Source organism: Podarcis erhardii (genome assembly GCF_964252035.2).
Source record: "Podarcis erhardii genome assembly, chromosome: 7".
Classification (NCBI taxonomy): domain Eukaryota; kingdom Metazoa; phylum Chordata; class Lepidosauria; order Squamata; family Lacertidae; genus Podarcis; species Podarcis erhardii.
Genome location: NC_138511.1, coordinates 74556023 through 74582778, shown reverse-complemented (window position 1 = coordinate 74582778; position 26756 = coordinate 74556023). Strand labels below are relative to the sequence as shown.

At 43.9% G+C, this 26756-nt stretch overlaps 1 protein-coding gene across 1 annotated transcript in view; it reads left to right on the top strand.

Annotated features, from left to right (window-relative positions):
• LOC309347205 (IgGFc-binding protein-like) overlaps positions 1–21556 on the top strand; it is a 51846-nt gene extending 30290 nt beyond the window's left edge. The window contains exons 13-22 of the mRNA XM_081871545.1: positions 98–1324; positions 3153–3365; positions 4033–4233; positions 6117–6730; positions 9833–10394; positions 11856–12463; positions 13118–13688; positions 14245–14447; positions 15602–15988; positions 18887–21556. Coding sequence (XP_081727671.1) covers positions 98–1324; positions 3153–3365; positions 4033–4233; positions 6117–6730; positions 9833–10394; positions 11856–12463; positions 13118–13688; positions 14245–14447; positions 15602–15988; positions 18887–19168 — 4868 coding nt within the window. The 3' untranslated portion in view covers positions 19169–21556. The remainder of the gene's footprint in view (positions 1–97; positions 1325–3152; positions 3366–4032; positions 4234–6116; positions 6731–9832; positions 10395–11855; positions 12464–13117; positions 13689–14244; positions 14448–15601; positions 15989–18886) is intronic.
• The last annotated feature ends 5200 nt before the right edge of the window (positions 21557–26756 follow it).

The window sequence follows — 26756 nt, the reverse complement described above, 5'->3', positions numbered from 1 at the left end:
TATATATTATTCCAAATGTGGCCACACCATTCTGTATATATTTGTGAACGAGACTTGCAATACTATTTTCAATCCGTTTCTATTTTCCTCCTCTCAGGGCCATGTACAGCAAGTTCCCAAGGAAAGGAATTTGTCACAGCCTTCATGCTCAACATCAAACAGAATCAACGCAATACTAAGCTTGAGTTGCTCATCACTGGGTACCATCCTGCAACCACCGTCACGGTCACATCAAACAAAGCTACATTCCAAAACACCGTTCCTGTCAATGAAGGGGAAACTGTGTCCATTGAGCTTCCAGCTTCCACAGAGATGGTGGGGACAGACACCTTTGACAGGGCTGTGACGATCCGAGCAAACCATGACATCTCTGTCTTTTCCCGCAGCCACAAGGACTATTCAACTGGTGCCATGGTAGTGTACCCAGTCAAGCAGCTGGGCACGTTGTATTATGTGGTAACCCCAGTGGGTGAAATGGCAGACACTTTCAAGGAGTTTGCAGTTGTGGCCTATCAAGCAGCCACTAGGGTTGACATCCGTTTGACGGGCTCTGTGACATTCAAAGGACGTGTTTATCCCGCCGGGAGCATTCTGGTTGTTAACCTCAAGGCCTTCCAAGCAATCCAGCTGCAAAGCTTGCAGGATCTATCTGGCACCAAGGTTGAATCAAGTGGACCTGTGGCTGTCTTGAGTGGGCACAGCTGTGCCAAGAGCCACACACACTGTGACCATGTTGTTGAGCAGCTCCTGCCCGTTTCACGCTGGGGTGCCACCTTCCTTGTGCCCCCAGTGTCCTTCCAGAGCAGATACGATATGGCGTATATCGTTGCATCCCAAAACACTTCAGTCACATATCAATCCGGACCCACAGCAGGAAACTATAATATGAGAGCTGGAGAAGCTATTAAGTTGAGCATCCAGCCCTCTCGGGCACTTTACATCTCAGCTGACAGAGGAATCCAAGTCCTTTTCTTCTTTGCTGGTGCATCAAGAGGACGCACGATCTATGACCCATTCCTCATCAATATTCCTCCACTGACAAGCTACTGTAGGTTATACCGCATTGAGGGAATGGCCGGGTTTGATAATTATGCAGTTATTATAGCCAAAACCTCAGAAACCAGCGAGATCACATTAGAGAAGAGGGCTGTTGAAAACATCCAGTGGAGACCAATCCCAGCCACAGAATACTCCTCTGCCCAGCTCAGCTTGGGCAGAAAAGCTAGTTCCCTCTCCCTGGAGCACCCCAGCACTCCTTTTGGACTCTTCATTTTTGGAGGCTCATTCCGCGATGGCTATGGCTCAATAGCCCTTTGCTCATCTGGTAAGTATTGAATAGGCTACTAGGGAATGAACAAATAGTTGACAATAGTCTTGACCAGGCTTCTTCAACCTTGGCCCTTCAGATGTTTTGGCCTACAACTCCCATGATTCCTAGCTAGCAGGACCAGTGGACAGGGATGATGGGAATTGTAGTCTCAAAACATCTGGAGGGCTGAGGTTGAGGAAGCCTGGTCATGACTCTTGGATAGGTGGACTTGCAAAAAATTCTGCATTGTTTTTCTGCCTCAGAAATGCCCCCCACAGCCACTGCTTCTCCCTTCTACTGCAACTCTTTTCTTTTCCTGCCCTATTCTTGACTGTAATCTGTATGTGGCTCCTTCACTTTGGAATCCCACAGATGAAATTATTGCCACATTTGAACTAGGGATGGAGGGAGAAATTCAATTTGATCACACTCAAAGATGAACCCACATAATTTACACTTTCCGGAACAATACATGAACCAAAACACAACTACCCATTGAAATTCACACTTCTTCAGATTTTGCATTGCAGTCCCCCAACCAACACATGTTTACAAAAATGCATAGGGTTAACTGTACACAGAAGTGTACACATGCTTTTGGTGATACAGTATCATTCCTGAAACCTTCGTTTGTAGCTAGGTTCTGTGGAAAATGTGACCAAATTTTCATAATAATACTAAGGGTGAAAAATGTACAGTGAGCTGTCCAAACAGTTGCCACAAATATTCCCATGCCACAAAAGCACAAATGACATAAAAATAAGGCTAATGTCACATTTGATGACTGCTAATTGGAACCCAGCTGGCAGTTCCTGTTTGTACCCAGTTTATTTCCTGTGCCACTGGGCTACAATGAATTAAAGTGCTGGGGCACAAAACTACAGTCATACCTCGGTTGAATATGCTTCATGTTGAGCGTGTTCGAGTTGCGCTCTGCGGCAACCTGGAAGTAATGGAGCACGTTACTTCCGGGTTTCACCGCTCACACATGCGTAGACACTCAAAACGACATCACGCGCATGCGCAGAAGTGGCGAAAAGCAACACGCGCGTGCGCAGACATACCGTCACTAGTTACGTTTGCTTCTGGATGCGAACGGGGCTCCAGAACGGATCCTGTTCGCATCCCGAGGTACCACTGTACAAGCCAATATGTCAATAGAAAAATGTTCCTCAGAAGTGAAGGAATTTTGTTTTTTTTTTAAATAATATTTATTCAGAATTTTGAGGATTACAAAAAGAAAAAAGAAAAATACAAAAGACAGAAAAAAATACAAAAAAATTACAATCATTTAGAAAAAAAAAACAAAAACAGATTAAACCTTTACATAACTTTCTTCCTTTACTTATTTTCTTGACCTCCTCACACCTCCCATTTTTGTATTCTAGTTCAAATTGTTATTTCAGCAAATCCTTCCAACCTTGTTTTTATCTTAATAATTTGTTTTAATATATTGTAATTTTACGTTCTCTCTTTCATCAATTTCATCAATTCATTTTTACTTAATCCTTTATATCATTTCTACCAAAACCACATAATTTTCTTTTTCCAACATCTTTCTAACAATCCTTAATTTTACAATATTTTTGAAGATATACTTTAAATTTTTTCCAATCTTCTCCCACCAACTCTTCTCCTTGCTCCCGGATTCTGCCAGTCATCTCAGCCAATTCCATATATTCCATCACCTTCGTCTGCCATTCTTCCCGGGTGGGTAGATCTTGTGTCTTCCAATACTTTGCGATGAGTATTCTTGCTGCTGTTGTGGCATACATAAAAAAGTGAAGGAATTTTGAATCATTAATTGACCTGAGAACACACCTGACCTTTTTTTTTTTATCAGTGTTTGATCCAGACACAACCGTGGCTCCATTATCCTGCCCTGAAAACAGCCACTTTGTGGCCTGTGGAAGTGCCTGCCCAGCCACCTGCTCTCACAGAACTGCTCCCTCTGAGTGCACAGAGACCTGTGTGGAAATCTGCCAGTGCAATAGAGGCTACGTCCTCAGTGATGAGAAGTGCATCCCAGTGGAGAGCTGCACCAACACTTCTATGGGTATGAACTGCAATGCAGGGCGGGAGTACTGGGCTCATGAAGACGGCCAGACTCTCTGCAAGCGTTACGCCAAATTACATAGGGAGTATAATATTTGCTTGCTGAGACCATATAACACCACTCTTTGAAAGACCTACATTGGCTCCCAGTACATTTCCTAGCACAATTCAAAGTGTTGGTGCTGACTTTTAAAGCCCCAAACAGCCTCAGCCTTGTATACCTGAAGGAGTGTCTTCTCCCCCATAGTTCAGCCCAGACACTGAGGTCCAGCTCCGAGGGCCTTCTGGCAGTTCCCTCCCTGCAAGAAAAGAAGCTTACAGGGAACCAAGTAGAGGGCCTTCTTGGTGGTGGCGCCCGCCCTGTGGAATGCCCTCCCATTTGATGTTAAGGAGATGAGTAATTACATAACATTTAGGAAACATCTGAAGGCAGCCCTGTATAGGGAAGCTTTTTAAGGTTTAATGTTTAACTATGTTTTTATATATGCTGGAAGCTGCCCAGAGTGGCTGGGGCAACCCACTCAGATGGGTGGGGTGTATAAACAACAACAACAACAACAACAACAACATTATTGACTCCCTCAATCTTTTTCGTCCTTACTTTGCTTTTCTTGATTTTTAAAATATGTAATCACACCTGACTACTTTTGAACATTGCTTTCCTTCAGGTCCCACTGACCCCCCAATAGACTGTCCTGAGAACAGCCACTTCGAGACCTGTGGGAATCCCTGCCCAGCCAGTTGTTCAGACAGAACTGCTCCCAATGAATGCACAGATGCCTGTGTGGAAATATGCCAGTGCGATGAGGGATACATCCTTAATGATGAGAAATGCGTCCCAGTCGAGAGCTGCCCCAGCACTTCAACAGGTATGGACTGCAATGCAGGGCAAGAATTCTGGGCTGATGAAGACTGTCACATTGTTTGCAATTGCTACCTCAAATTAGGGACGGTTGTGTGCAGAAAGACTTTTTTGTGAGGCCAAGAAGAAAAGCCTCAGGCACTGTAGGGGATGGAGGCTGTGAGCATTCAGAAGTAGCTCTGCTGCCAGAGCTGGGTTAGGAGAGGCGTGGATTGATGTGTTCAGAGAATCAAGTGAAGCCAATTTGAGCCCTTGCGGGTGTCAAGCCTAGCCTGCAATTTAGCTTGATACCAGTGGCTCTCACGTTTTCAACTCAGTTGCTGCCTCGCGAACCAAGACACAAAAGACTTTTTCACCCTGCCATCCTTAATTAGAGCAGCAACTGCATGCAAGGGTTTTGTGGGTGGCAAAAAGGAATCAACTTTGAGGTCATTCTGTGGCTGAAGATGCAACCTTTTCTTGCAAATCCCATCTCCTTCCAAGGTCAACAGGCTTCATTTTGGGAAGATGTCAACTCATGCCCCTTTCCCTGAGGTCACATGGCTTCCCCTGTCCCCAACCTCCATGAGTAAGGTATGAACATCTGTCTGATGCATGGAGATTGTAGTGCTCTGTGACCACAGGGGAATAAAGCAATAGGCATTCCACCATCCCTGCCTAAATCTAATTGTGTGTTTTTTACAGTCCTGAGCCACGTGCAAATCAATTTCATTGAGAAGGCCTAGTTTCACTAACATGGGAGATATTTTTTTCTCCCCACTTTCCCTGCATTTTAAAAATACCAAATATATCATGTCCTCATATGCAAGGTCCAGTGGTACCTTGGGTTACATACGCTTCAGGTTACAGACTCCGCTAACCCAAAAATAGTACCTTGGGTTAAGAACTTTGCTTCAGGATGAGAACAGAAATCGTGCTCCGGCAGCGCGGCGGCAGCAGGAGACCCCATTAGCTAAAGTGGTGCTTCAGGTTAAGAACAGTTTCAGGTTAAGAACAGACCTCCGGAACGAATTAAGTACTTAACCCGAGGTACCACTGTACTTCTGACAGTTCAACCATTTCAGCTGCCGCTTTTTGTCCTTTTCCTTGCTCCAGGATGGCCCTTTTGTGACACGGCAACTAGAACACTATTATGCATTAAAAATCTATCCCACCTTTTTCTCCAAAGAGACCCAAGAAGCCTAAGAAACAATACAAGAAAAAGAGCAGAACAAAATTCCTAATATTCATTCCAGTTAATAAATTAGCAACCCTTTTAACAAATCTCAATAACCCCAAAACAATGTAGAATGGTGCTAGGAAATTTTACGTAGTATTTTCAATGGCCTAATATAAAAGCCAGGTTCTTACCTCTTGCCTGACACAGTAGAGCGATGGGACCTAATGGAACTTCCTCGACAAGCCATTTAATAAGGTAGGTGCCACAACAAAAAAGGCCCTACTAATGGAGCTTTAAGGGACTTGGAAGAAGGCCCTAGATGATTGCAGTACAGTTGTACCTTGGTTGTGGAACAGAATCCATTCCAGAAGTCTGTTCGACTTCTGAAAATGTTCGACAACCGAGGTGCAGCTTCCGATTGGCTGCAGGAGCTTTCTGCACACAATCGGAAGCTGTGGAAGCCGCATCAGACATTCAGGTCACAAATAACATTTGCAAACCGGAGCACTCAATTCTGGGTTTTCAGCATTCAGGAGCCAAAAAGTTCAACTCGCAAGGCGTTCGGGATCCAAGGTACGACTGTATTATAAAAGGTTTGACTTGGAAATTTGCTGCAGAAAGTGTGTGCCCCAGAACCATTTCATTCCTGACTGCAGCCTTGAAAAAGCTTTGTTTTTCCTTAACTTTTTAAAATCACACCTGACCAGCTTTGATCATTCTTATTCCTCCAGTTCCCACCTCAGCCCCAGTACCCTGCCCTGAAAACAGCCACTTTGTGTCCTGTGGAACTCCATGCCCAGCTACCTGTTCCGACAAAACTGCTCCCGAAACGTGCAATGATACCTGTGTGGCGGCCTGTCAGTGTGATGAGGGCTACGTCCTTAGTGCTGAAGCCTGCATCCCAGTGGAGAAGTGCCCTTGCATTTACAAAGGGGTGCGCTACAGCGCAGGAGAGGAGTTCTGGGCTGATGAAGGCTGTCGTACTCGCTGCAAGTGTGACTCCAAATTAGGAAAGGTTACGTGCACCAAGTCCTCCTGTAAGGCCAACAAGAAATGTGCCCTAGTGAATGGCATTTGGGGCTGTCATCCCATCAGCTATTCCACCTGCATAGGAACTGGAGACCCTCACTACACCACCTTTGATGGAAAGAAATTTGACTTCATGGGAACCTGCATTTATCAAATGGCTGGAGTCTGCTCCAAGGACCCCACTCTCACCCCGTTTTTGGTCATGGTGGAGAACAACAACCGAGGCAGCAAGGCGGTGTCCTTCACCAAAGTGGTGACACTAGAGGTCTACAACATGACAATCAGTCTGAGCCAAGAACATCCACAGAAGATTAAGGTACATATGCCGGGTGATAAGAAGATTGGGGCAGATTTAACTTCAGCACTTGATTTTTGGTTCAACCAGCACCTCAACGTGCAATGAGGTCCTCAGGCAGAGCCATTGCATCTGATTCTTAATGTTAGAATACCAACAGTCTTTCTGTTGTGGTTTACAAGGCTAAAGGATGTGAGGCTAGGACAGGCAAATGTGCTGAATGAGGAAATTGTGTTCTGTATTGTGTTATACTGGATACCAGCAACAAAGAAGAAAGATACAAGGCGGTAGCACCTAGGGATGCAGAAATGGTTTGAATTAGTTCACATTTGAAGGTGAATACCAAATTAGCAGTTTCCGAAACAATATGCAAACTGAAGCACAACCATCCTTCAGAATTCACACTTCTCCAACCATATAATGTCTTTAAAAATGCATTTACTACGGCAATGTAAATGCAGATAGTATTGAAAATAACACATGGAAACACATATTAGGGAAAATCACTTGAAACTGTGTACAATATTCAAAATTGCAAACAAAAATGTGTTTATTGGGAGAAGTTGGCACTACTATTAGCTTTTTTAAAAAGATCACAAATTGCTGCAGAAATGTAGAGAACTTGGCATGCCAACCCTGCAGATGTTATGAGGGCCAAAAAGTTGTGTGAGGAGGGAACTATGATTAATATCATTTCACTGATGTGATTCATAGAATCATAGAATGAACTAGTTGGAAGGAACCACCAAGGTCATCTGGCCTAACCCCCGTGCAATGCTGGAATCTTTTGCCAAATTGCAGCTTGAACCGACTGAACTACCCCAGATCTAACAAAGCAATTTATAAGCTGCTGGTCTCAAGTTCAGCTCAGACATGCAAATCGGCACCTCTGCTTGCTTCATATGGTGATTATAATGTGAGAGACATATCGGCTTTCTGCCTCAAGCATGCATGCTACTTTCACAAGCTGAAAAGGCATTATACATAAAATCTGTTTTCTGGTGCATGTTCTTATAAGTAGGCCATTCCATGGCTTCTTGAAATTGTCAAATTTTGCCCTGTAAATCTGTCTTAAGTGGGACAGTTTTTCCAAGAGCCCAGAGGTACTAGAGAAGAGCAGTAGATAATCTTGGGTTGGGGGAGTTCAAGCTTTCTAAAAGTCAGTGGCAAAGTGATATCAGCAACAAGAGCCTGGCGTCTGCTGATGACCCACAACCCAGCCTGAGTCCACTGACAGCAGCCTCCTGGACCTGCTCCACCTCCCCACAATGGCTACCTGCTTGTACACCCTCCTCACTGTGTATCTGGCCGAGACAATAGTGGTGATGATTAAGAGGAGCAGTAGACACCACTGCCTGCTTGCTCACTGGCTCTCTGTCAGACAAGCAAGGGAGAGGAGCAGCAGTTGGCAAGAACGGAGATCAGGTCGAAAACTCATTGAAGGAGGACACACTGAGGGAGAGGGGTCTGAGGAGGCCATTTTGCCTAAGAGCCTGTAGAGCCTGGAACCAGCACAGTGTAATAGAACACAGAGGGTTTACAGTGGTACATCGGGTTACAGACGCTTCGGGTTACAGACTCTGCAAACCCAGAAATAGTACCCCGGGTTAAGAACTTTACCTCAGGATGAGAACAGAAATCGTGCGGTGGCAGTGGGAGGCCCCATTAGCTAAAGTGGTACCTCAGGTTAAGAACAGTTTCAGGTTAAGAATGGACCTCCAGAACGAATTAAGTTCTTAACCTGAGGTACCACTGTATCTCTAAATGACAAATTCCTGTTTGAACATTCAATAGTAGAAGCAGTTTTCTTTCTTAGCCTCAGGGTTCTGATGATGTCATATGGGGACAAGTCATTTCCTTCTCATTGTAGGGCCAGCAAAAGTGAATAAAACCCATAGATTATACAACATATAGCAAGGGTAGAAAATAAGTGGCCTGCCAAGTGTTGCTGAACTACATCCCCCATCATTCCTAACCACTGGCAATGCTGGCTGAGGCCAAATGCTCCCCACCCCTGGCATACAGCACAGATTGTGCCTCTCAATAATAATAATAATAAATTTTATTTATATCCCGCCAAGCTAAGCAGTTGGCTCCTTACCTCTCTCACCCTGACCTAGCCACTGTGATGCACGTGACAGTCACCTCCAGACTGGATTATTGTAACTCGCTCTATGTGGGGCTGCCCTTGAGACTGACCCAGAAACTCCAGCGGGTGCATAATGCCGCAGCGAGACTCCTTACGGGGCCTTCACTGCGAGATCACATTCATCCGGTGCTATACCAGCTGCACTGGCTCACGGTGGAGTACAGGATCAGGTTTAAGGTGCTGGTTTTAACCTTCAAAGCCCTATACAGCCTAGGACCCTCGTACCTATGGGACCGCCTCTCCTGATATGCCCCACAGAGGAACTTACAGTCTTCAAATTAAAACATCTTGAAGGTCCCAGGCCACAGAAAGGTTAGGCTGGCCTCAACTAGAGCCAGGGCTTTTTCGGCTGCGGCTCCAACCTGGTGGAACGCTCTGTCACAAGAGACAAGGGCCCTGCAGGACTTGACATCTTTCCGCAGGGCCTGCAAGACAGAGCTGTTCCACCAGGCCTTTGGTCAGGGCGCAGCCTGACTCCCTCCTTGGCAATCTTTACAAAACTTTAGTTTATGGTTGCCATCAATTTTGATTTTAATTAATTTTTATAATGTTTTTATAATGTTGCACTGTTTTAGTGTTGTTAGCCGCCCTGAGCCTGGCTTCGGCCAGGGAGGGCGGGATATAAATAAAATTTATTATTATTATTATCCCACCCTCCCCAGCCGAAGCCGGGCTCAGGGTGGCTAACAACGATAAAATAGTGCCACATTCTAAAAACATTTCATTATAAAATTAATTAAAATCAAATTGATGACAACCATTAAGCTTAAGTTCTGTAAAGATTGCCAAAGGAGGGAGTCAGGCTGCGCCCTGACCAAAGGCCTGGTGGAACAGCTCTGTCTTGCAGCTGCAATGCGGAAAGATGTCAAATCCCGCAAGGATTTTTTTCACTAGTGAAAACATGTGCAAGTTGGTCCCCCCCCCCCGAATTTGCTGAACTCTCAGTGTGACGGTCACTTCCATATATTTTCCAGGTGAATGGAGTCTTTGTGGACCTGCCCTTCTCCTATGGAAAGAAACTGAAGGTCTACATCAGCGGAGTCCATGGCTTCATCAAAACAGACTTTGATCTGAGAGTCAGCTTTGACTGGTACAGTTATGCCAGGGTCATTATTCCCAGCACTTATGCCAATGCTGTGTGCGGACTGTGTGGCAATGCCAACCAGGACCCCAGTGATGACTTTGCTATGAAGGATGGAGCTCAGACGTCAGATGAAATCCAGTTTGCAGACAGCTGGAAGTTGAAGGAGGTCCCAGGATGCTCTGCAGCATGCAGTGACTGCCCAGTATGCAGTGAGGCAGAGAAGCAGACCTACAAGGGGGACCAGTTCTGTGGGATCCTCAAGAGAAGGGATGGGCCGTTCAGGCAGTGCCACGAGACCATTGACCCAACACCTTACTTTGATGATTGTGTTTTCGACACATGTCAATACAAGGGTCATCATGACACTCTCTGCAGTGCCATCAGTGCCTACGTGACAGCCTGCCAATCTTTGGAGATTGAGGTTGGGAAATGGAGATCAGCCTCTTTCTGCAGTAAGTACTGTATTACTTTCTGAATCTGGATCTGAGTTCAGTTAAATATTGGGTGTTGATGGCCGCAATGCAGTCTTAGCATTTGGGAAAAAAACCCAACCCACCATGAATCATTTGATAAAGATTTCAGGGTACTGTGTAAATGACAACATTGTATCAAGGATTGCTTAGAGAGTTGCAACTCTGCAGGAATACTAGGTGGAATGACTCCCTGTGCTTTGGTTTTTTCCTGTAGTGCCTCACAGACCTGGGGCTGTACAATGGTACCTCGGGTTAAGAACTTAATTCATTCCGGAGGTCCGTCCTTAACTTGAAACTGTTCTTAACCTGAAGCACCACTTTAGCTAATGGGGCCTCCTCCTGCTTCCGCATCGCCAGAGCATGATTTCTGTTCTCATCCTGAGGCAAAGTTCTTAACCTGAGGTACTACTTCTGGGTTAGCAGAGTCTGTAACCAGAAGCGTCTGTAATCTGAAGCATCTGTAACCCGAGGTACCACTGTATTCCACATAGCATTAAGGAGACCGTCACATCAGCCTGATGGAATGATCTCACTTCTTTGCCCCAGGGTTCTCCCAACTCCCTAGAAAAGATTTGGGGAGAGTGTGGTGGCGTGCAGGGGGAGGAGAATGGAGAAAAGTCCCATTGTCCTAGCAGGCATTGCACTAGCACAATGATTTAGTTCTGCACATCCCAAGATGCCCAGTTTGTGCACATTATTTTCCAACGCCAAATCGAATGGGAGTATGTTTTTTTTTTAAAAAAATGAAAGATCTCTTGACCTGCTGCATGAGCACAAAGAAGGTATTGCATTGTTAAATTAGCAGTTACCATTCTCCCAAATACATAGGGGTGCTTCATTTTCACTCATCTCCAGAAATGAGTGTCAAGGAGGGGGTCACTTTCCCAAGTCCTCCCTCCAAGCTACTAATCAATCACACACAGGCACTGAACAGGTTGCCAAGCTTTATTGGTTTCTGCTTTGGCACCAGCCACAGAACATCAAACAGCAAGTTGAAAACATGGCATGTTCTCTCCCTTAGCCGGAAGGTTAACTCGAAGATTTATAGGGGTTGGGGAATGCTGGCAAAAAGCCAACCCCTTCACATGATCCCACTTTGGGAACTAATTGTTACCACCTGCCTGAGGGGCCCCACCCAGCGATACTTGCTCACAGGATCACTACTTCATGACAAACCTATGTTTTTTGTCCCTCATCCAGCCCACCACTGAATCTAGGCACCAGTTCATAACAGTCACAGCCCCTCCTGACTCAGATGCAACAGAATAAGCACTAGAATAAGCAAATCACATGTATTTTTTTGCAGTGTGTGTGTTAAGAGAACATTTTGAACCACATGGTGCCCAAAAGTCTTCACATAATAACACTTTGGTGGTGCTTTTGCTGAGTCTTAGTTATATTCCAAAGGTTGGTATAATTGTCTTTATTCTTTATTTCCAGGACTTCCCTGTCAACCCAATTCCCACTATGAGCTCTGTGGAAGCGGTTGTCCCAGCACATGCCAGAACCGTTCCTCCACCATAAAGTGTGGTGGACCATGCGATGCACCATGTACTGAAGGGTGCTTTTGTGATCCTGGATTCGTGCTCAGTGGGGATCAGTGCGTGCGTCTTGCAGAGTGTGGCTGTGTGCACCAGGGCAGATACTATAAAAAGGGAGAGGAGTTTTATCCCAGTAGCTCCTGCCAGGAGAAGTGCCGCTGCCTGGACAATGGAGCCACCAAGTGCCAGCAGTTCTCCTGTGGAGCGCATGAGGAGTGCAGGGTGGAGAACGGCATCCAAGGCTGTCACCCTGCAGGATATGGTACAGCTATAGCACTTGGTGACCCCCTTTATATTTCCTTTGATGGACAAAGCTTTCGCTTCCATGGCTCCTGCACTTACACCTTAGCCAAAGTCTGCAGCACAGAGCCTCGGCTACAGAATTTCTCCATTTTGGTGGAGAATGAGAAGCTTAGAAATGGACACCTTGCTCTGATAAGGAAGGTTGTGGTCTCTGTTCATCAGCACACTATCGTCCTCGAAAGGGGAAGGAAATGGATAGCTATGGTATGTATGGGCTACTCATATTATTTCAAATAAAAGGGATGTGGGTGGCGCTGAGGTCTAAACCACTGAGGCTCTTGGGCTTGCCGATTGAAAGGGCAGCGGTTTGAATCCGCTTGGTGGAGTGAGCTTCTGTTGCTCTGTCCCAACTCCTGCCAACCTAACAGTTCGAAAGTACACAGTGCAAATAGGTAAACGGTGTTTCTGTGTGCTCTGGTTTCCGTCACAGTGTCCAGTTGTGCCAGAAGCAGTTTAGTCATGCTGGCCACATGACCCGGAAAGCTGTCCGTGGACAAACGCAGGCTCCCTTGGACTGAAAGCAAGATGAGCGCCACACCCCATAGTCACCTTTGACTGCACTCAACCATCTAGGGGTCCTTTACCTTTACCTATTATTTCAAATTAATAACATGTCCTTCTTATGCAAAGAGAGTCCAGGGCAGCTTGCAGTCATAACATTACAGGAAACACATTTGGTGTATTAATTAAATTGGTGTTTTTTTAAAAAAAAATGATGACATTTATTTAGATCACTGGAATGAAAAACAGCATGTGCAAAAGGATGTATGTGTCTTTTGTATTTGTGTGTGCTTGAGAATTTGTGTGTGCCCAGAGCTGACCCCCATGAATATGCTTCTTCCTTCTTGGCTCATGCAGGTGGATGAAGAATTCTGTACTTTGCCAGTGAATAGAGACGAGGGGAAACTCTGGATCACTCAGGAGGGAATCAATATAATTGTCCATGCATCCTTTGGCCTCACAGTTCTTTATGATACCTCTTCCTATGTCCGTGTGACTGTCCCCAGTACTTACCAGGGACACATGTGTGGTTTGGGTGGCAATTTCAATGGTGATGAGAGGGATGATTTCATGCTGCCTAGTGGGGAATCTGCACAAACGGTGGATGAGTTTGGGGCCTCCTGGCAGGTCCCTCTGGATGGTACCATCTGCTCCAATGGCTGTGGTAAGGAATGTCCCACTTATGATACAGCCCAGACAGCACCGTATGAGAACGATGACTCCTGTGGAATGATCACGTCAGAGACAGGGCCGTTCAAAGACTGCTCCTCATTAGTAAGCCCCTCAGATTATCTTGAGCAATGCCTGTATGACTTGACCGCGGCCAAAGGGGAGCAGGAATATCTCTGTCGGAGCCTTCAAGCCTATGCAGCTGCATGCCAGTCTGCTGGAGTCAAGATTGGAGCCTGGAGAACAAAATCCTTCTGTTGTAAGTTGGATGAAAAAGTTTCTTCATCTCTGCCTTTTCAGTAGTGAGTCCCCCCCAAACCCAAAGTAATCTGAGCTATTGGTTGAGTTATGTAAGTTTCAGTGCTATGCAATCACTTGTTCTCTCATCTTTTTCCTCAACCTTTTTCTCCCTCTTATCTTTCTATGGGGTTCCTGTTTTTCAACCTGCTGCCTTATTTTGCAATCTTTCTTGACTCCTGAGTTCCTTGTGAGAGGGCCTATAAATGCAGCAGGTCTGGTTTACATTGTTAAGTAATGCACATTGGCACTCTGCCTGGCATGGGATATCTCAACCCAACATAGGATACCTCAAAACAACAATTACCTAATATTACCAATATTTTTGATTTACATATTTATTCCCTGAGAGGTTGGAATGTTTGCGAACACTTCCAAGTCAACTATAGTGTCAGAAGCTTCTGTGCCATAATACTGATGAAGCAAAATGGTTGAAAATAATTGTTTTCATTTTGGAAAGCCTCCCTATTCCATGTTTGTCAAACATTACTTTTTCTGCTCTCTCTCTCTCTCTGTAGCCCTCACCTGCCCAGCCAATAGTCACTATGAGACATGTACAAAACCAGTTTGCGATTTCAGCTGTGCCAGCTTATCCACTCCACTCCAGTGCACCAGAAAATGCTTTGAAGGCTGTCAATGTGATGATGGCTACTTGTTTGATGGGGACACATGTGTGCCTACAGACAAATGTGGCTGCGTGCATGATGGTCTCTACCTCAAAGTAAGTCTTTGTATCCTAGTTATCGGGGTTCCCATATAGAGGGGCCAGTGCAAGTGGTTTATAAGGATGGGAGAGAAATTTGATTCAGTTGGCATATAAAGGTGAACCTACTTTCCAAGACAATATGAGAACTGAAACATTGCAATCTTTTGAAATTCGCACTTCTCTGAATTTTGCAATGTAGTTCTTCGGCCAAATAACGTGTGTATAGAAATGCACAAATTTGTGAAAACAACATGCAAGATGCATGCTTTGCAAAGTTGTATATATTAGGCAAAACTGTGTTAAAAATGTATAAGGAGAAATTTTCACTAAAACGCTGATGAATTTTCACAAGGCCTTTTATAATAAACATTCACAAAGACATATGGAAGTGTGGAGAACTGATTGGGAAATGGAGAGAAACCGAAACAGATTGATCAATAATGAAGGATATGATTTTACAAATAACACACATACTTCTAATGGAAGGGATAATTGCGACTGCGCTCATGTTATTCTTATGGCTTTCCTGTGGGCATTTGGTTGGCCACTGTGAGAACAGAATGCTGGACTAGATAGTCCTTTAATCTAGTAGTGATCTTACATTCTTAAATAAATAAAACACATTTTTATAAGATGAAGTAGTTGTTACTGGTGTGAAGAAGCTCGCTGTGGATCCAATGCTGAAACCCCCCTTCAAGGCACAATCTAAACCCAGGATCCATTTGGATGAGTGAATTTGGAATAGGCAGATCTCCAGCTGAGCCTCAGCTAAGCCCAGGGCTGGCTAGAACATTTTGCTGCTTGAGATAAAACTTCCCAGTGCCACCTGGTCAGTCACATGACTAGTGTAACCCTGTGCAACTTAAGTTGACAAAAAGGGTGGTGTAAATGAAACTCTGCTTCAAAGTCTTGTTTTCTCTCTGTCAATCTCAGGCCAGCTCAGCCATCAGTAGCCTTGCTACTGAGTGGAGTTTGGAATAGGGGTAACGTACACTGGGTTAGTTTTCCTTAGGTCAGAAATAAACTTGTGCATCTCTTACATGGGGAATCAGCATGTGAACAATCTAAATCAGCCAACACCATTAAATAAAAAGAAATTGCTGTTGGAACGTTTGCATTATTTTCCAACTCCCCTAACTTTATTTCTTTATCCGGGAATTTCCCAACAGGCTGGAGAGAGCATCTTCTCAAGCAGTTGCATGGAGAAATGCACCTGCGGTGATTTGGGCAAACTTACCTGTGTTAACAGCAGCTGCCAAATAGACACCTGCGCACTTAAGGATGGTCGTCGTGCCTGTGAGAGCATGGAACGTCTGGAGGGCGAGTGCAAACTCACCCCTGGAGCCCAGCTCAGTTCATTTGATGGTGCCTCAGGGAAGTACTTCTGCGATGGAGTTTATGATTTGGCCTCTGTTTGTGACGAAAGTGCCCCCTTCTGGTTCAGGGTGTCCGTGAGCATTGGAAAGGACAAGGAGGATGGCTTGGTAGCTGGAAGAGCAGTCTATGTTTTCTTCCCTGATGCAGCCATTACTGTCAAAAAGAACAACAGGACATGGGTAAGTAGAGTTCAGGATGGAGTATGCCATGGGGAAAAATATATCTAGGTCCTAATAATATATATATATCTTCTTATGACTTGTCTATGTGCTCACCACTAGTCACTGCAGCTTATTATTTGCTTCCATGATGCGTGGGCTTATCATAGGCTGCTGTAAACAGAGAGGAAGAAGCCCTCAAATAACTTGGACCCCCCCTTAAATGTCTTAGTTTTTAAAAGTCAGTTGTTCAACTTTGATTGTTTGTGAAGTCTGAAAGTATACATCAGGGATGGCAGATCTGTGGCCCTCCAGATGTTACCGGGTGACAACTTGCATCATCCCTGACCATTTGCTTTGTTAACTGGGGTTGATGGGATGTCCACAGGGTCCCCACCCCTGGGACGTATCTACAATAGTTTGGGGAGTTAGAACTTGCAGGAAATTCACAGTATTTTCAAAATGACCTGAGCCAATTGTCACGTGGTATACCTCTGAAGCCACAGCCCCTGAAATAGCCACAGATAATTCAAAGTATTCCTTGTTTACAATAATCCTACTTGAGGCTTCCTTCACAATAAAGTGCAGGACCACAGCTCAGTGGCTGTCAGGCTTGAGGAATCCTCCCCTCCCCCCGATGGCACCAAGGGGCAGGGAGAAAACAAGAAAGTTATTATGTATGATTTATTCAGTCATAACGGTAAAAGACAAAGAATTTCGGTCATAATGGAGCTGCTCGCACTGAGCTCCTCCCCCTTCCCTCTCTTGCAACAACACCTGCTTCTACAGTGTCTGTCCATGGACAATTGTCTATGTGCTCTTTGTTCTAGCACTCTTAACAAACACTGCATTTTGGGAGGGGGGGGGTTGGGTATGCTGTCCAGTGATGTGTCAGCTAGTTTCTCTGCCTCCATCCCTCCTTCTCCTAACACAACATATCTCTGCTGTTTGCCTGTCTCTGGGCTGCTGTCTTCCTCAAAGCCCTGCTGTAATTCAAGGCTGCCTTCCTCCTCTCTGGAAGCTACAGGAGAAGGGGGGGAGAGATCCATTCTTCCTCTTCTTCAGTACAATCCCTGACAGTGGCAGAGCATTTGCTTGGCATGCAAAATGTCCCAGGTCCAGTCTGAGTTAGAACTGGGAATATTCCCTGCCTAAAACCCTGGAGAGCTTCTGCCAGTCATTGTGGACAATAATGAACTAGATGTCCCCAATGGCCTGACTTGGTCTAAGTCACCTTCCTATGTTGCCAAGTGGATTGGCTGCTTCCTATCATAAAAGAGATTCTCTGGACTATTACACAACCCCTTTTTATATACTAATTGGCATTTGCTTGGTTGGGGAAGTATACGTTAATTAATTCATGGAAATAATTAAAAGTTGCGCAGTCTGACTAGCTGGAAGATTAAGGTAGGTCCTCTTAAATAGTTTACCTCTGATCTTTCCAAGACTATTTTTAGAGGCACTCACAAGACAGAGTCCCCTGCCAATGCGAAAAATGAAATCGCCCAGTGCCTGCTCATTTTTAATAATATGATGCTGAAGAGTAATGGGGGCAATCTCATGGTTTATGACAGGAAACCATCATTTTTGGATAGCCGGAGGTTTTCCATCACTGCACCTCCTTGATGGAGAATTATATTTTTCATCAATTTTTGCCTGCTTAGCAGCTGTTAAGGCACAGGGCCTAATTCAACCAAAAGGGCGTATTTCTCAAGAAATCATCCATCTCATTCAACAGTGGAAGGCTAAAGCAGAGATAGCTTCCAGATGTTGTTGTACTGCAGCTCTCATGATTCATTGGCCATGCTGGCTTGGGCTGATGGAAGTTGAAGGCCAGCATCTGAAAGGCCATAGGGTTATGATGATTTCTTTGCTGATTCCTTTGCTCTTCAACGGTGGATGAAATTCGGCTTCTCCACATATACCTTTGTGATCTTTTAATTGAGATTAAAGGACGACTGCAGAATAACTACGTGTCCCCAGTTCTGTGCTCTCATTCATTATAAGAATACCTGCATTCCTGCCAGTCAAAGAGTTGGGGCAATCTATCCTTTTGTGGTTGTTGTTGTTTAGTCGTTTAGTCATGTCTGACTCTTCATGACCCATGGACCAGAGCATGCCATGCTCTTCTGTCTTCCACTGCCTCCCACAGTTTGGTCAAACTCATGTTTGTAGCTTCGATAATACTGTCCAGCCATCTCGTCCTCTGTCGTCTCCTTCTCCTTGTGCCCTCAATCTTTCCCAACATCAGGGTCTTTTCCAGGGAGTCTTCTCATGAGGTGGCCAAAGTATTAGAGCCTCAGCTTCAGAATCTGTCCTTCCAGTGAGCACTCAGGGCTGATTTACTTAAGAATGGATAGGTTTGATCTTCTTGCAGTCCATGGGACTCTCAAGAGTCACCTCCAGCACCATAATTCAAAAGCATCATTTTTTCGGCCATCAGACTTCTTTATGGTCCAGCTCTCACTTCCATACATCGCTACTGGGAAAACCATAGCTTTAACTATATGGACCTTTGTTGGCAAGGTGATGTCTCTTTTTAAGATGCTGCCTAGGTTTGTCATTGCTTTTCTCCCAAGAAGCAGGCGTCTTTTAATGTCGTGACTGCTGTCACCATCTGCAGTGATCATGGAGCCCTTTACCATTATTTAACTCTGGTTGTGAATACCTAGGGAGTTACTAATAAGTGAATGGTGAAGTTGACTTGGTGTTGTTATTTAGTAGATGTAGCTTAAGTTTATTTAGAGTTGGTTCCAATGTTTTGTTGACTTTAGATGCTTAATGCAAAGTTAGCCTCTGGTGTATTCTACATGTTAATTGGCTTTTGCCTTTATTAGTCAGTGTGAATTCTGAGGTTCTTGCTGGCTTCTTGGCCTTCATCAAAACAAGATCTCATGCCCCAATCTTTACGTGTTCCAGGTAAATGGACGTCCAGTAAGCCTGCCATACAAGGTCTCTAAAGAGGTGTCTGTGAGCAAAGTTCACGATGGGATGCAGATTGACCAGGCCTCTCAGGTGCAGGTTTTCCTTCATCCCAGTGGAGAGGTGAGAGTGAAAGTCAGGAAGTCCCTCGCAGGGAAGCTGTGTGCCCCATGTGGAAACTTCAATGACGACAGCTCTGATGATCTGAAGATGCCCAGCGGGAAGGTGGAAACAAACGTTGCTGAGGTCCTACATGCCTGGAAGGCCAGAGACTTCTAAAAGGAGCATATTTCTCTGTGGGCGGCTGGTCTTTCTTAATACACAAGGACTGCAGATCTGCTTATTTTCAACTTATTTCTGAGCAGAGATGTAGGCAATTACACCATAGTTTCTCCTTTGGAAAACAACAACAAAAAACACAAAAATGGATTTTGTTGAATTATATTGTGTAGAAGCAATCCTGAGCTGACAATAACAAGGCTGACTCTTCAGTGACCCATTAGTTACATTAATACTTAACTGCATTGTTTGTGATGAACACTGTATTATTATCAACTGAAAAATAGTCAAGCAATGAACGTCAGATATAAAATTGTTATCCGTGGCAGTGTGGGGAAACAGTTTTGTAGTACCTTAAAGACTAAAGCGGTGTATACACAAGTATGTTATTGCACACATGGGTCACAAAGATCATGTTTTTCTGTGTGGCGCTTTTGTCTACAAAGGAGCACCTCCATTTTAAACCATTCAAATATTTATTATTATTATTTTAGAAACCCTATATTTAGCTCTATTGAGCTTGCTTCAGCATTTTAGTGTGAATTTCTCCTAAAAACAGATTTTAATATACACTTTTGACTGGTGTGTGCATTTTTGCAAGCATTTCCCCATAATATAATGCATTTTGTATGTTATTTTCACAAATATATTCATTTTTATGCACAATTTCCCCTAATATATGCATTTTTATTAACATTGTGTATGAACTGCGTTTGCCAAATTTGGTTGAGTGTGAATTTTGAAGGACAGTTGTTTTTTGGTTTTCATATTGTTTCAGAAAGTGTGGATTTGATAAATTCAGCTTTAAATGTGACTGAATCAAATTTCTGCCTCGGCCTTGGGTGAGTTAGCAGTGGTAACAAGAAAGGACCTGAGTCAGAACAAAAGTAAGAATGATATGTCATAAAAATTTATTTAAATCACTGCGGAAAATAATAAAATCATATCAACTCAGAAGGAACTGAAATGTAAGAATAAAAACAATATATAAATAAAAAGGGCAATACAGTGGAACCTCGGTTGTCGAACGCTTTGGAAGCCGAACAATTCAGAACCTGAACACCGACAACCCAGAAGTAAATGCTTTCATTTTTTAACACGCCTCAGAAGTCAAATGGCTTCCGAGGCGTGTTTCTCAATTTCTTCAATGAATTTTGCCGATTGGCAATTGCACCTCAGTTGTTGAATGTTTCAGAAGTTGAACAGTCTTCCGGAACGGATTATGTTCGACAACCGAGGTTCCACTGTAGTATGTGGCAGGTGAAGGTGTATACCATTATGTACTATTGTACATAAATGGAAAAGTACAAAATGAGATGAGTGCCTGGAGACAGGCAGTGAGGTTGGGTATCCATAGAAGTGGTCAGAGGAGGAATGTCCGCTGGGAGGAGTACAGAGAGAAGAAACACCATGATGCACTTGCATCTGCACAACCAGACGCCTCCAGCTGCCCCAGCTGCAACAAAGCATGTCTCTCTCGCATTGGTCTCTACAGCCACAGCAGGTGCTGAAACCTTCCAACAGTTTGTCTTCTCCTGAGACAGACAGATGTTCACAAAATGAGACAAACGAAATTTTTACCTGGAACAAAAACAAGTTGTGAAACTAACTGCAAATACAACTGCTTTTCAAAAATGTGAATATTGGGCATAACTGCACGCCAACGTGTATATTAGGAGAAAAATCGCACTAAGAGGCCGATGAATTTCCACAAGACTTTGATTTTTAAGAAAATCACAAACTGATTTGGAAATGGAGTAGAACTGAACTAGCAACTGGAAAATTAGAGAAATGATAATAGACAGATCCAGCCTTTCCCAGTCTGTTTCCAACATGCCTTGCTAAGAGGAGGACACTTCAGAGCCGCTATCCTTCTCCATTTCATTAATTCTTTAAAGTCTAGTTCTCAGTATTGCCATTTAGCCCTTGTCACATGCCAGCCCTGCTCATATTAAGGGGAAAAGATAGTGGGAGATGGTGTCACAGTTAAAATGCATTTTGTATCTTTGAACATGGTTTTAGTAAGCTGGCATCCCTAATAAACAGAAGCAATGGGTTAACCTGAGTATCTGGGAGCCTAGTTGGAATCAACACACATATAAAAAATGCTGTGGGGTTTTTGTGTGTGTGTTTTTTAAAAGTTTTGAAAAATACATTGAAGTTTGCATAGCTCACTGTCACCATCTAGTGTCTCATTTGTCTATTGCAGCACATTTTAAATGTTTTATTTGCAGCTGTGTAGCTGAGTCCCTAGTAAATTAATCTTTGTTAGAAGCATTGATGCTTATGATATAGTCATAAATAATGATGTTTAAAAATATGTATCAAACCTCTTTATTCTGTTCTATTATTTTTTAAAAGTTAAATAAAGTTCTGTTTTTAACCCAGTTAGATTGAATGTTCACCTAATTTTCAGAAGGATTTGGCTGCGTTCTAAGAACCTTCCCTGCTCCTCTGGATTCCTGTAAAAACAGTACCACTTAATTTCAGCCTGATTTACAAGGCAAAGTTTTGCATGTGTTTGATGACTGCAACATAGCATGTGAAAGTCTGGTTTTAAAAACGTCCACCAGAGGGCTGCTGCCTTGAATGCAGTGTTTTCACTTTATGCAAAGAGCAGGCAAAAAAGCTCAACACTGATAAGTTTATCATATTAATGACATGAGCTGCATTTATAAATCCACACAATTTCATAAGGAAGAGCATAACTAAGTGGATGGTTTTTGGAAGTGCATTTCATACAGCATAACTAGTTCACCAGTTTATTCTAACCAACACACATCCTTTACTGAATTCACTGAAAACCCTTGGTAGTCCCTTTCACATGCTTTCCATGTTAACAGAATCTTCGTGGATCTGCCACTCTCCTATTGAAAATAAACTGAAGGTTTACATCAGCGGACTCCACAGCTTCCTCAAAACAGATTTTGATCTGAGAGTCTGCTTTGACTGGTGCAGCTATGCCAGGGTCATTATTTCCAACACTTGTGCCAATGCTGTCTGTTGACCTTGCAGCAATGCCAATCAGAATAACAGTGATGGCTTCGCTATGAAGGATGGAACTCAGGCAAGGAATAAATCCCATTTGCAGGCAGCTGGAAATTGGAGGAGGTCCCAGGATGCTCTGCAGGATACAGTGAGACAGAGAAACAGAGGGGGACCAGTACTGTGGCATCTTCATCAGAAAAGATGGGCCATGCAGGCAGTGTCATGAGGCCATGGACCCAACTTTCTACTTGGATGCCTGTGTTCTTGACACCTGTCACTACAAAGGTCACCATGACATTCTGTGCAGGGCCATCAGAGCCTATGTGGTCACCTGTCAAGTTCAGGGCATGCAGGTTGGTCCATGGAGATCAGTTTTCTGCAGCGGTAAGTGGTGCTTTCTACTAGTGGTGGATGAATCTGTCAATTCTGGTTTCTCATTTTCCCAGTCTGAAATTCAGTTCTCCACTTTTCTACAATGGTTTGAGAACTGTCCTTTTAAGAATACTCATGCTAATTTATCCTAATGTACATGCAGTTTTGACTAATATACACATTTTGCAAGCAGTTTCCCCTAACGCTTTTTTGTATGTTGTTTCCCCAAATATCTGGATTCTTGAGGGGAGGGTATACTTTCCTCTAACATATGAATCTTTTTACACATCAGTTGACTGGAGAACTGCATTGCCCTGTTTGGAGAAGTGCCAGTTTTGAAATACAGCTGTGTTTCAACTTGCATAATGGTTCAAGAAGTGAAAATTAGTTAGCTTCTCATTGAAATGAAAACAAAATCAAATTTTGCCTCTGCCTCCCATACTCAGCAAACTGTTTGCTGAGCCAACTGCAGTCACACCTGCAGTGAAGCAAAGATGGCAGCAGATTAACATAGCCAAGGTGCTGCCACAGAACTGACTACAGTGGTACCTCAGGTTATGAACTTAATTCGTTCTGGAGGTCTGTTCTTAACCCAAAACCATTCTTAACCTGAGGCGCGCTTTCGCTAATGGGGCCTCTCATTGATGCTGCGCCACCAGCGAGCAATTTCCATTCTCATCCTGGGGCAAATTTTGAGATCCAAGGTACTACTTCCAGGTTAGCGGAGTTTGTAACACGAAGTGTTTGTAACCTGAGGTGTTTGTAACCCGAGGTACCACTGTACTGCTGGCAAAAAAGAAGAAAAAAAACTCCAGACCTTCCTGATGTCAGCTGGCTGGGGACAGGGAGGATAAAAATCAGTAGCGTTTATTATTTCCTCAGCACCACCACTTAACCAGGCACCAGCAGGGGTGGAATTCACATTATTTAGAATTAATAGCCATCCAAATCTCAAGCTGCACGCCTCTCATTTCCTCGTGATCAATTGCAGTTTCCTGTTACCTGAAATGATGGCCACATCCTAAACGAATTGCACTTAAAGTTGAGTCATCTCCAACCTTCCCCCAAAGTGCCACATCACCTTTTGAAAGGAAAGAGGAAAAAGTACAAACTCCAGTGCTGCAACAGAGCCATGGAATTGGGCATGTTACTCTAAACTGCAGAAATCCCTCTTAAATTATGACAGTGAATGAAACAAAAATGCAACGACTTTTGATTGCAAACTAAATTTATGTGTTCATTTATTTGGAATTTAAGCGCCTTACCAACTCAACAAAGTTAAAATGCAACAAAATAGACAATAGTTGCTAGGGAGGAGCAAAGGTGTGTAAACATTTCCGAGCTGCATACTTCAGATGTTCCAGCTGTTTTAAAGGATGATACTCAACTGGGAGGGGTAGCTAATGCCACAGAAGACAGTATAAGAATTCAAAATGATCTTAACAGATTGGAGAACTGGGCGCAAGCTAACAAAATGAATTTCAATAGGGACAAATGTAAGGTTTTGCACTTAGGCAGGAAGAACCAGATGCACAAATATAGGATGGGGGACACCTGGCTTACTAGCAGTTCATGTGAAAAGGATCTAGGGGTCTTGGTGGACCACAAGCTTCACACGAGTCAACAGTGTGATGCAGCAGCAAAAAAAGCTAATGCTATTCTAGGCTGCATAAACAGAAGTATAGTGTCCAGATCAGGGGAAGTAACAGTACCACACTATTCTGCCCTCATCAGACAGCACTTGGAATATATAATAGTAGTAGTAGTAGTAGTAATAATAATAATAATAATAATAATACCACAAAGCCTAAAGCTCCTCATTAAAGGGCAATGATGGCTACAATATCAACAACCTCAGATATGCAAATGACACAACTTTGATGGCAGAAAGTGAGGAGGAATTAAAGAACCTTTTAATGAGGGTGAAAGAGGAGAGCGCAAAATATGGTCTGAAGCTCAACACCAAAAAAAACGAAGATCATGGCCACTGGTCCCATCACCTCCTGGCAAATAGAAGGGGAAAAAATGGAGGCAGAGAGAGATTTTACTTTCTTGGGCTCCATGATCACTGCAGATGGTGACAGCAGTCACGAAATTAAAAGACGCCTGCTTCTTGGGAGAAAGGCGATGACAAACCTAGACAGCATCTTAAAAAGCAGAGACATCACCTTGCCAACAAAGGTCCGCATATTTAAAGCTATGGTTTTCCCAGTAGTGATGTATGGAAGTGAGAGCTGGACTATAAAGAAGGCTGATCACCAAAGAATTGATGCTTTTGAATTATGGTGCTGGAGGAGATTCTTGAGAGTCCCATGGACTGCAAGAAGATCCAACCCATCCATTCTGAAGGAAATCAGCCCTGAGTGCTCACTGGAAGGACAGATCCCGAAGCTGAGGGTCTTCAAAGCCCATGACACCTTTGCTAAAGGCTGTTCTCCAATTGGAGCGCCCACAGGCCACTGTTTCCCAATTGTTGGTGTTTATACTACATTTTTTTTAGATTTGCCTTGAGATAGTCTTTAAACCTCTTTTGTTGACCACCAGCATGATGTTTCCATTTTTAAGTTTGGAATAGAGTGGTTGCTTTGGAAGATGATAATCAGACATCCACACAACATGACCAGTCCAACGAAGTTGATGTTGAAGAATCATTGCTTCAACACTGGTGATTTCTGCTTCCTCCAGTACACTGGTATTAGTTCACCTGTCTTCCCAAGTGAAGTGTAAATTTTTTTAGAGACACCGTTGATGGAATCTTTCGAGGAGTTGGAGATGGCGTTTATAAATGGTCCATGTTTCACAAGCATACAGTAAGGTTGGTAGTACAATAGCTTTGTAAACAAGCATTTTAGTTTTCCTGCGAATGTCCCGGTCCTCAAACACTCTGCACTTCAATTGGGAGAAAGCAGCAATCGCAGAGCTCAGGCAATAGATAGGTAGCCGTGTTGAGCTCAGGCAATGCTGGATTTTGGCATCAGTGCCCAGGTAGGAGAAGTGATCGACATTTTCCAACGTTACACCACTGAGTTGGATTTGTGGTGCTGCAGAGGGGTTATTTTGTACTTGCTGGTGCAGCACTTTGGTTTTTTAGATGTTGAGCGATAGGCCAAATTTTTCGTAAGCTTCTGCGAAGATATTTAGAATTGTTTGGAGGTCATTCGCTGAGTGTGCACACACTATGCTGTCATCAGCATACTGAAGCTCTATGACGGAAGTTAGGGTAACTTTAATCTTTGCTTTCAGCCTGCTCAGATTAAAGAGCTTTCCATTTGTTTGATATATGATTTCTACTCTGGTGGGGAGTTTCCCTTCGACAAAGTGCACACCATATAGGAACTGGGTATGCATTCTTAGGAATCCCCCCCCCCCAATTACATATTAGTCATTCTCTGCTCAGGCGATTGTTACTTTATTTCTGAGTGGACATTTGAAGCTTTGTGTCCCAGGTCCTGCCAAGGCAGCTAAGAAGCAAAAGCCTAAAATAAACAATATATGAAAAATAGCAAGTTGTGCAAAAGAACATAACCAAGCTACTGAAATTAGAAGCTGGGGGTGGTAGTGGAAAGGAGAGGAAGAGAACATTTTTTGGGGGGGGGGTGTGACAAGGATCACCTATATTTTGCAATTCAGTTGAGAAACATGTCACTCTGTGTTCACGCTCTCTAATCTTGTGTTATCTGACTTTCACCGTGCCCAACTACCATTTCTAAAGAGTGGACATTTCCTGGACGGTTTGGTGGAACTTGATTTGCATAAGACTCATTGACCCTATAAAAAGGGAAAGGACAGCAGAGAAGCAGTGAGGTGGGTGGGCAGAACCCACCTTTGCTCTCCTCTGTTGTGCCGTGACAGGTTGACTCAAGCGCTGAAGGTAAGAGACTTCCCTGGGGTTCCTCATTGTCAGCCACATCTGCTGAACGAAGCCAACCAAGGGCAGAGTATACATTTATCAGTATAAAGACCCCATTCTGTTATCTGTGGAGTCCAGTCCATTGGGGCATTTGAAGGAGAGTCCACTTGACTCTCCTTCCTCGGAGGTTTTTGAGCAGAGGTTGGATGGCCACCTGTCATGGATCCTTTAGTTGAGATTCCTGCATTGTGGGGGGGGGGGGGTGGACTACATAACTCTTTAAGGTGCCTTCCAACTCTACAATTCCATGTTTCTACGAAATGGGGCCCTACCCTACCACACTCAGTCTCCGCTCAGCCAGCCCCGCTTGCCGGGGAG